The 10734-nt window shown below is 39.0% G+C and overlaps 2 protein-coding genes across 2 annotated transcripts; one reads left to right on the top strand and one right to left on the bottom strand.

Annotated features, from left to right (window-relative positions):
* The first annotated feature begins 4431 nt into the window (after positions 1–4431).
* LOC123504444 lies at positions 4432–5872 on the top strand. Its single transcript, XM_045254957.1, has 2 exons — positions 4432–4663; positions 5466–5872. Exons 1-2 carry the CDS (start codon positions 4432–4434, stop codon positions 5870–5872), a joined length of 639 nt encoding a protein of 212 aa, XP_045110892.1.
* A 1000-nt stretch (positions 5873–6872) lies between these two features.
* On the bottom strand, positions 6873–9438 carry LOC123504445. The gene is made up of 4 exons (XM_045254958.1): positions 9264–9438; positions 8831–8886; positions 7805–7945; positions 6873–7355 (listed from the first exon to the last, which is right to left on the bottom strand). Exons 1-4 carry the CDS (start codon positions 9436–9438, stop codon positions 6873–6875), a joined length of 855 nt encoding a protein of 284 aa, XP_045110893.1.
* Positions 9439–10734: the final 1296 nt, after the last annotated feature.

The raw sequence follows: 10734 nt of genomic DNA on the forward strand, positions 1-10734 counted from the left end.
AAAAGTTATTGCTAGACTTTTCTGAAATCACAGGTGACCTTCCAGGAGTTTGTAATACTATCCAACATGACATAACATTAATATCTAATGACATCAAGCCTATAAGACAACCAGCCTATCGCATTTCACCCATTAAAAGAGACTTGATGAAAAAGAGGTAGACTATCTGCTCTGTCATCACCTTGCAGAACCTAGTATATCTCCTGGGCTTCTCCTGCCTGTTAACATCTAAGCCAGATGGTAGTAGTCGATTTTGCACCGACTACAGGAAATTAAATAAAGTGACGGTGCCAGACTCCTACCCATTGCCCTTGATAGAGGACCTTATAGATAGTATAGGAGTAGCCAAATTTGTAACCACTATAGACTTACTTAAAGGTTACTACCAGATTCCCCTCTCGGACGAGGCCTAAATAATATCCGCCTTCATCACCCCCTTCGGACTATACCAATACACGGTGATGCCCTTTGGCTTGTCTAATGCTCCCGCCACCTTCCAGAGGGCTATAAATTACATCACTCAGGACTTGGAGGGAACATCTGCATATCTGGACGACCTGGTGGTGACTGCAGACACATCTGACCCGTCTTCGGAGGCTGATGGGTCGGTTGCAGGAAGCCGGGCTTACAATCAACCTGGCCAAGTCTACCTTCTGGAAGTCTACGGTGGTCTACCTGGGACATGTGGTGGGGAACGGCAAGGTTCACCCCAAGAGAGCTAACGTGGAGGCCATCCTTGGCTTCCCTGTCCCTACCACCAGGAAAGCTCTCATGAGGTTCTTGGGGATGGCTGGTTTTTACAGACGCTTCTGTAAGAACTTCTCCACCCTGGCCGCCCCCCTGACGGACCTTATCAGCACTTCCGTCCTCCACTGGACCCCGACCTGTGACCAAGCCTTCCAACACCTCAAGACGTTTCTCTCCTCGGAACCAGTGGTCTGGACGCCGGATCACTCCCGCCCTTCCATCTACAAGTCACCATATCAAGGGGGTGGACAACATCATCGCCGACGCCTTATCAAGATCTCCCGTCTCACCTCCTTCATGAGCCCATTACGGAGGTCTTAGGGGGGAGGAAATGTTACGGCCCGCCCGTAACATGCATTACTACCATCACCTCCTCCGCTTGTTACCTCGTTCGCCACCTCTCCGCCTCCCCTTCCACGTCACCGTCTCGTGAACCTTCCACGTCACCGTTTCATGAAGCCCGCTACTGTCCCGAAGTTGGATTCACGCGGCCCTTTCGACTCAACCGAAAGTGTTGAGCCAGCTCTTGGTTTTCTGGATTGGCAGTTGAGATCCAAGCCTCAACCAGTGAACACAACGCCTCTTGGTTCTGCCGTGGGATCAACCATCACCCAGCATTTCACCACTGCGACACCGCATAAGTATCACTTCCCCTCGTCCGTGTTTTCCACATTGCCTCTATATAGGATTAGGATTATTGTTAGGTATTAAGTTGGGTTCTTTATTGTTGTATTTATTACTGTGTTATATGTATATGTGTATGTCATTTTCCTGTGTTTCATGTTTCTTGTTATATATGTGTCAATTTCATTATGGGTTATTAAAATAGCTTTTTAAAGTGACCCCCTTTTGCATTTCCTCACCAGTTGAACCTGCAGTGTTTTTTTTTATTGTTATTGTTCACCGGCTCTCCGATGCCAATCTTACCAGTTTAACCGGTGAACGTAACAATATCTATATCCTCCCACATCCTAGGTGACATTAAGAGAACGCACCCTTTTTTTCCACTCCTTTGCTTTTCTCACTTGCCGCACACCACACCACTTCTTTCATACCCTCCTATACCTCACATTCACTTTCCCTCCAATACTCCATAACTCCAACCTGTCTTCCTTTATAAACACCCTGCTTAGGTTTGGAAAAACACAGGCAAAAACTATCTATTTATCATATTTAATGCTTCCAGATGTAAAGGACAACTTCTGCCAGCTTACACATAGCTTACTTTAACCCCAAACTAACAGACTATAACTTTAGTAACTTAACCTAATCAAACTGATGGATCTTATTGATTTGAAGGATTTCCAGTATTGATATTATATCATGGAAGGTGTGTATATGGTTGGATGTGGCAGCTCACAAAAAAAAAAAAAAAAAAAAAAAAAATGCATCCATACATGAGTGTCTTAATGACAAGTGCACTCTGTACTTGTCTGCAACACAATGACAGTACCTTACTTTCCTGCTAAAATATCAACAAGAGCATTCAAAATATCTTTAAAATTGAAGTATAAGGACATTAAATATCTATGTATAAACAAAGCCAACGCTCTCTTTCTGGAGGAGGACAGCAAAAATGAGGCAACCACACACATCATATACACTCACTTTGTTTACGAGGAGTATGGGGGCAGGGAGAGGGAAGGGTGCCTTGTCTTGGATACTTCCTTCTTGAGAGGATTGTTCACCTCTTATATAGATAGTGAAATAGATCTGCAATAAATATGCTTGTGATGCTTTAACTAACATTTGTTGTCATTTGTCATAACAATACAGATGGAAATGCTACCGCAGTACTTCCAACGCCTAACACAGCTGAACCTCCTGCTGGTGCCGAGACATCCACCCTCTCCGTGGATGATGCAGCAACGGGTTGTAGAGGTTGAGCACCATCTCTGAAAGAAAAAAGTTAATAATAATAAAAAAAAAAAAAAAAAAAAAAAATATATATATATATATATATATATATATATATATATATATATATATATATATATATATATATATATATGCACCTATTTAACATTTTCTAAAGAAACAATTTTTTTGGGGGGAGGAAGATCTTTCTTCTATTTTCTTAATCATGTCAAACATGTAAAACATTGATTTGCAATGAAAATGGTTACCAGATTCATTCAAAGCACATCAAAATTATCAAAACAAAAATTTTCACACTACAATAAAAAAAAAAATAAATAAATAAACCAAACTTGACTATACCTTACTTAACTAAACCTAACCTAACCCACTTAACAAATTTGACAGGAAATTAACTAAACCTTACCTTGCATTGATAACAAGTTAGGTAAGAAACTAAATTTAACCTAACGTAGCCAAACTAAACCTAAATAAACCTACCTTAACAATAAACTTAATCTAATCAAAGCAACTATATACTTCCCTAATCTAAACTAACTTAACTAAACCTAACCTGATTTACCTTAACGAAAAATTTGGTAAAACTAATATTTTTTAGGAGCTAACAATTTCCAGTGGTAAAGATATGTACCACTGTATTATAATTTGACCAAGTAGTTTGCTGAGAACTTTTTCTTTATGCTATGAGATGTAATAACACCCTAATCTAACCCATTAACCTCAATGACGAAATTCACAATTGTGAAAATTAACCAAAAACAATGTATAGTATGTGCAATATGGAATGAGTGAAACAAACTATGTCTAATATGAAAAATATCAATGTTGCAAAACTTACCTATTGCAGTTGGACTGTTTCTATATATGTATTCTATGATTCACTGATAGGCTTAACGGTGTACGGAGAATGTTAAGACGATATTAAAACAATTACAGTTATGTTAATCTTAGTATTTTGTTATATTAACTTTTACTTTGTGACGTGACATACCGCAGTATTTAGTGAACGAAATCAGAGGCACAGGGGTTAGTAGCAGAAAATTTACACCCCTCTCCCACTCTGGTGTCTGGCTGGCTGATGGTTATGTTATGTCACACATTTCAAAAGTAGACGATACACCCTACAGTTGCTACATGGAAATATGTAAGCACATCGCTAACGCTGTTTGTTATCATTTTTTTTTTTTCAAAATATGCAAATACTAATGTCCAGTAATTCGTAGGCTACAGCAATTCCTTCTATGGTTCAGTACAACACATGTACATGATCTTGGTGCACAGGATCACTGGAATCATATATAGCACGTCATTCTTGTACTAAATTGATTAGGACGTCCACTAATATGGGGCTTACTCTTCGGCTGAATCGCATTGATTCAAGAAAAAATGGGATCAAACCAATCATTGATTCTAAATCACCATAAATCGGCATGATTTGAATTGACTCGATTCACCTAGTGTAAACGGTTACATTGAAACTAATATGGCAAATCAACACTATTCATGAATCGTGTAGATTCTCCATGAATTGAATCGATTCGATTCGCTTGGTATAAACGCATCCTACAGGCGGTGTCACGCTAGCACTTTTTCCGTCGACTTTTTCCGTCGTTTTTCAGAAAATCGACAATATTTTGGCTGAGGCCTGTCACACACAAACTGTGTTTCGTCGTCACTTCCCGCCAACACAGACGATAATGTAAACAAACATGGAGGCCACTTTGCGGCACAGATACGCTGCTCTGAAAGTAATACTGTGTATTACGAAACTTAGACGAGCTAAACAAGCCAAAAAAGCGCGCATGGATGCGTTCATGGTTAGCTTGTCGGGAAAGTGAAAGTGTGTACCACAGGCTGTTGAAAGAGCTGAGTTTAGAGAATCACGAGACTCTGAAGAACTGGACCAGGCTGAACAAGGACCAGTACCACAGACTTCTTGAGTTAGTAACACCTCTCATCGCCAAAAGTGACACTAAGATGAGGAAAGCTGTCACTGCAGGAGAGCGTTTGACACTGACACTTCGTTACTTAGCCACAGGTTAGTCTCAATGATAAGTAGAGGGATATTTTTGGGCACTGACCTGACTCAGCTGCTAGACACGGGCCAAAGTTGCCAGATAAGCACTTTCTGCTGTGGTTACGCACACACACGATGCTTGTCTCCCGACATAAAAATTACCCAACACATACACACAATAGTGTGGTTGAGAGTTAGAGAGTGTATCAGTGTGTGACATAGCTCGCTGACAGTATGTAGGGGAGCAGCATGGTAACACTGCAGCAGAAAATGCATAACTGACAGCTTTGGCCTGCTCCTACCAACTGAGCCATGCGGGACCGTCACTCTTTAAGAGTGCATATTTTTGTAACTGACTGATGTTAAGTTAGCCTAAGAAATGCCAGGAAAAAAGTTAACTACTGTAAATTTACTGATATATATTTTGCAAGTGCACCCACTCACTTTCAGAACCACTTACTATTTTTCCTAATCTCACCTAACTTGTAGAAAAATAACCTAACCTAACCTAACATAGTAAAACAAAATGTTAAGAAATCTGTGGTGCTGTTATTATAAATTCGTAGTATATATGTCAGGGTTTCTAATGGTTCAGCTTGATTAGTTCTTGCCATTGAGAAAGGTAAAACTTTTGACTTAAAGTTATATTGGTATTACAAATATTGCTTGACCTTGATAATGTTATACAACAATACAGATGAGTAAATGGAAACTAGATCAGTGTTTATCAAAGCTAGATCTGAATCACCTCAGTTGACTTTAGAATATTGTATGCAAGCAAATATTTACCATACACCATCACTTACGCCATTCATAATTTCAGGGGAATCTCAAGTTTCACTCGCCTACCAGTTTCGCATCAGCCACAACCTCATCTCTTCAATAATACCTTCTGTATGTAGAGCCATCTACCAAGTTCTGCAGCCACAGTACCTTCACCTACCAAGAAACCAAAGTGAGTGGCAGCATGTTGCAAGCCAGTATTATGCAAGGTGGAATTTTCCTATGTGCATTGGGGCTCTAGATGGCAAGAGGGTACTAATTTCTAAGCCACCACGTTCTGGGTCTGAATATTATGAGTACAAGGGCCATTTTAGTCTCATCATGATGGCACTGGTGGATGCAGACTACAAATTCATGTATGTTGACGTAGGTGCTAGTGATCGAGCTAGTGATGCTGGAGTGTGGGAGAGATGTGGCCTCAGAGATGCTATTGAGGGAAAAAAATAAATATTCCATCTACCTCTATTCCATGTCCTTTTGTAATAGTTGGTGATGATGCCTTTCCTCTCAAAACGTACCTCATGAAGCTATATCCTGGGAAAGACCTACCCAATGAAAAGCTAGTTTTCAACTATCGTCTGTCACGTGCAAGGCGTACATCTGAAAATGCTTTTAGAATAATGGCTGGTAGATTTCAGATTTACAAAAAGTCTATCAACACATCTCCTGAGAATGTTAAAGATATAGTTCTTGCCACTGTAGTACTCCACAATTATCTACGGGTAAATTCTGGAAAAAAGCATGCAGCATCACACAACACACATGGAGAGCATAGGCATGAAGAAGTGGAAGACGTCCTCCAGGAAGCATTTCAGAGACTACCACCCATTGGCCGAGGTCACAGTAATGATGCTAAGGTGGTGCGGAAACATTTGAAGAATACTTCAATAATGAAGGAAGTGTCCTTGGCAAGCAGAGAGAATGCTCATGCACTAATTCTGCTATGAATAAATGTTTCAATTGTATATATTCTTATATATGTAATATTGGTCAGGATTAAGTTTTTTTGCTGCATGTTCTATAGTCTGGATAAAGTGTTTTTGTACTAAGTTGTATAGGTTGGATTAATATTATATTGTAGTAAGTTTTATAATGTGGATTATGTTTATTTGTGATATGGGGATTAATTTAAAATGGATGAAGTTTACTTGCTATGGTTATAACTATAACAGTTGGGATGAATGTTATTTCCATTAATAAGATAAATTACAGTTTGCAATTTTTTTCCTTTTTCTTTTCTGGTATTGATCATGAATAAGGGAGTGTTACCCTTGTATAAGTTTACATGCCTTCATACTTTCTCTGTTACCTTTTAAATATCATTATTAGTAACAACCAACTTTTTTTTGCATTAATATAACATAGAGACATAAATATTAACTATATTTACTGTTTTGAAAAATTGTGCTTCTGTGATGAAATAAAACATGCTTGATTTGAGACAACTTTATATATTTTGCCTTGAATTATAATTTTTCATCACTCCCAATAGCTGAAAGGCTGCTGACATCCTTTCAGCAGAGAGCAGGTCACGCATCCAGTGCGTCACCATCCTGCCAAAACTGAAACTGAAATCATCTTTTTCTTTATTTGCCTCATTTAGGTTTTGTAGAGCTTCTCTGCACTCTTCCTCAATGTGCCTTATGCCATGTCTCCTCTTGCGTTTGCTTGATGGGGTAGTGCCAGAAGAGTGAACAGGTGTCATTCCTGTTGACAGCAATGCACTGCCTGCCACTAGTGAAGGTGCCTCTACTTCAGCTGTATTACCTTCACACAACGGTGAAGGTAATAAAATAGTATAGGGAGATGGCGATGAGGTGTAAGAGTATAAAGGTGAAGGAGTTGAGGAGCTGCTGGGGGATGCAATGGACGCCTCCTGTGTCACATCTTCATGAATGACGATGGAGAAGGTGTCCACTGCCGCACTTGCCTGTGCAGAAAAGAATGAAGTAAAATTATATCAGAGTTGAGGGGAGAGAGAGAGAGAAAAAAAAAAAAAAAAAAAAAAAAAAAAAAAAAAAAAACGGGCGCATAATATGACACCACACAAGGGCATAGCACGTGATGTCAATGGGGGATAGATGTGACCCATATGTTAACATAATAATCGACGTGTAAATATTGTTAGGAAAATGCATAGTGTGCACTTGTTGATCTGTCTTAAGTTTTTGGCACTACCATAACAATATCCAATACCAATATGTTTATTTGACTTAAGGCATTAATTAGTTTGTTTTCATACATGCCATGGGAGCAGTATTTCTTATCATTTGTCCTTTAAACTTTATTGGAGAGTTTTTTTTTATTAATTAAAGATGGCTGTTACCACTGGAATTCACCAAAAAGAAGAAAAACATACCATCATAGCAGTGTGCTTACCTCAGCTGTGAAGGAATCACTGGCCTTTGTTGTATAGTTATTCAATATGTCCTTCAGAAAGGACAGAACATCAAATAAGTCCCACTTTGATGTATAGTGGCCAGCTGAACCGCTTGGGGTTGCTTGTACCTTGCGGTACTCCTTCATGAAGTAAGCCCGAATGTTGTTATACTGATCTCATCTCACTATATATATATATATATATATATATATATATATATATATATATATATATATATATATATATATAATCTTAAATTTCGATACACGTGACAGACTTGGAAGGTGAAAGTTTCATCATGTGTGGTTAGGTTAGGTTACCTTTCTTTAAGTTAGGTTAGGTTTGGTTGTTGTATTAGATTTAGTTGGCTTGATGTTTGGTTAGGTTACTTTAATTTAAGATATAAATTACAGCACTTCAGAAACTTTTTTGAGGTATATTTCAGTATGGGGGGAGGGGGGAAGATTTAACACTTTTGTGATTACCTCGGCCTGGTTCTCTCTCTCTCTCTCTCTCTCTCTCTCTCTCTCTCTCTCTCTCTCTCTCTCACACACACACACACACACACACACAGAAAAAATAAATACAAGATTCAAATATAGAATATAACAACCACCAACAAACTAACCATAAAATGCAAGTACAAAAAAGATTCAAACTTAACCTCAACCTAACCATCAAAAACAACATAAGGGAAACCTAAAAATACATAAAATCTTGGTAAACTTGATCTAACCTACATTCCCAAATAAAAAAGAAAATGAAAACAAATAAAATCATGCCACTGTGGCGCCCACTTGCTCTCGGTTATGGTTAGGTTTAGGTTAAGTTAGGCTACATCGATTAGGTTAGGTTGACTTTCAAATTTTATAACGAGTACTCTGTAGTTTCTGGGGAAAATACTATCTACAAATGAAAAAGGATATTTGGCCCAGAAAAAATAGCCAACATGCCACAGTGTAGGGGATCACTACAATTACAAGATGTGTAATTAGAATTCTGTGTGTGAATTGTCCATGGCGTACATGGCAGTATTCATACAGCTTATCACCAAGGTGTGCCATTAGCAATCTTTTAAACCCTGACAAGGTGGAGGAAGGTGGTTAGGTTGAGGTTAAGTTGGAATTTTTTTCGTAGTTATATTTTATTGTTAGTTTGTTGGTGGTTGTTATATTCTATATTTGAATCTTGTATTTATTTTTTTCTTTGTGTGTGTGTGTGTGTGTGTGAGAGAGAGAGAGAGAGAGAGAGAGAGAGAGAGAGAGAGAGAGAGAGAGAGAGAGAGAGCGCCAACCAGGCAGTGAGGTCCATCACAAAGTGTTAAAGGAAGGCATGGTATTCCAAAGATAAATGACCCGATTTGAGAAAAATGGCTATGCATATCTCCATAATACCCTTTATTTTCTATCTATGGTTAATCAGTCTACAAGGAAAGAGGAAATTGATCGTTCTCATTACCTGCTGTAATGTTGCTAAGTTCTGGGAAGCTGTCTCGGAGGGCACACGTGATAGTATTGTATGCCGCTCTTTTCAGGGTTTTCTTCAGGTACGAGTTGTCCGTGTGGTCCCACAGGCACTTATGGCTCCTTATGTTCTCCACAAGGAACTCCTCTGAAAGGCGTTTTCCCTCCATTCTTAACTTCTAAAGTGTAGTGGTAGAACCAATGCACGTAGAAGCAGGTTGAGGAGAGGCGGCAAGTCTTGTGGTCTCGGTCTTGGTATGTAAACAAAGGCGGAAAATTTGCTGACGGAAACGATCCCTATCGTCTGACAAATTCATGCGATAAGATCATGCGGAACGGTGACACCACCTTAAGAGTCAACATGGCGGAGGCAGTGAGACAGCGACGACGCCTCCTGAGTTTTCGTGATCGTAGAGACAACACTGTAAAACAATACCTCACCTAATATTCCCGTCCCGTATACCTGCCCACTGTAATCCTGGGGCTATCACTTCCGGAACATGGAGCTGGTGCTCAACGCTCCACAATCAACACCACCACCTCACCATGAACCTTCCAGAGTGAATGAAACTCTAGCAGACCTAACAAATCCACCTCACTATGGCAACCAGCCACGTCACCCACACCCACGTTATAAACTCATACGAGACAACGAGCGGTGTAATTAGAGAACACAAAACAAGTGAATTATTATTTAGTCCTAACAATACAAAAATCTATACTATTAATATAAATGTAACAATGTCTTACTAGCAATATAAACATAATATTTTATAATACATACAATATATCTATACAAATAAATATGAATAGCTCATACTGAGATACCCAGTACATCATGGAAGGTGATTTTGTCTCTAAGTATTTTTTTCCAAAAAAATTATAACTACCGAAGTGAAATTGATGGGTCTGAAATTTTCTAGCTTCGCTTTTGCTACTTTCTTTTTTAATATCGGTGTGACTTTTGGGCATTTTCAGTGACTCAGTACAATTGCTTCTTGCAGCAATCTATTGAAGATAAACATATTGATCGCAGTTGGCAAGGTCGAAATGTCTTCTGTGATGAAAACGATGTGAAAAAGTTGTTTATAATTGTTGCCATGCCCTTGCTGGAAGTTTGCCTACATTCAGCCTGTTCCTAAAAAGGGTGACCGTTCTAATTCCTCAAACTACCGTCCTATAGCATTAATCTCTTGCTTGTCTAAAGTTTTTGAGTCTATCCTCAATAGAAAGATTTTCAAACATTTTCACTTCACAATCTTCTATCTGATCGCCAGTATGGCTTCTGCCAAGGTCGCTCTACTGGTGATCTTCTGGCATTCCTTACTGAGTCTTGGTCATCCTCTTTTAGAGATTTCGGTGAAGCTTTTGCTATCATGTTAGACATATAAAAAGCTATTGATAGAGTCTGGCACAAAGCTTTGATTTCCAAACTGCCCTCCTATGGTTTGTATCCTTCTCTCTGC

The sequence above is a fragment of the Portunus trituberculatus genome, chromosome 16, assembly GCF_017591435.1.
Source record: "Portunus trituberculatus isolate SZX2019 chromosome 16, ASM1759143v1, whole genome shotgun sequence".
NCBI classification, from domain to species: domain Eukaryota; kingdom Metazoa; phylum Arthropoda; class Malacostraca; order Decapoda; family Portunidae; genus Portunus; species Portunus trituberculatus.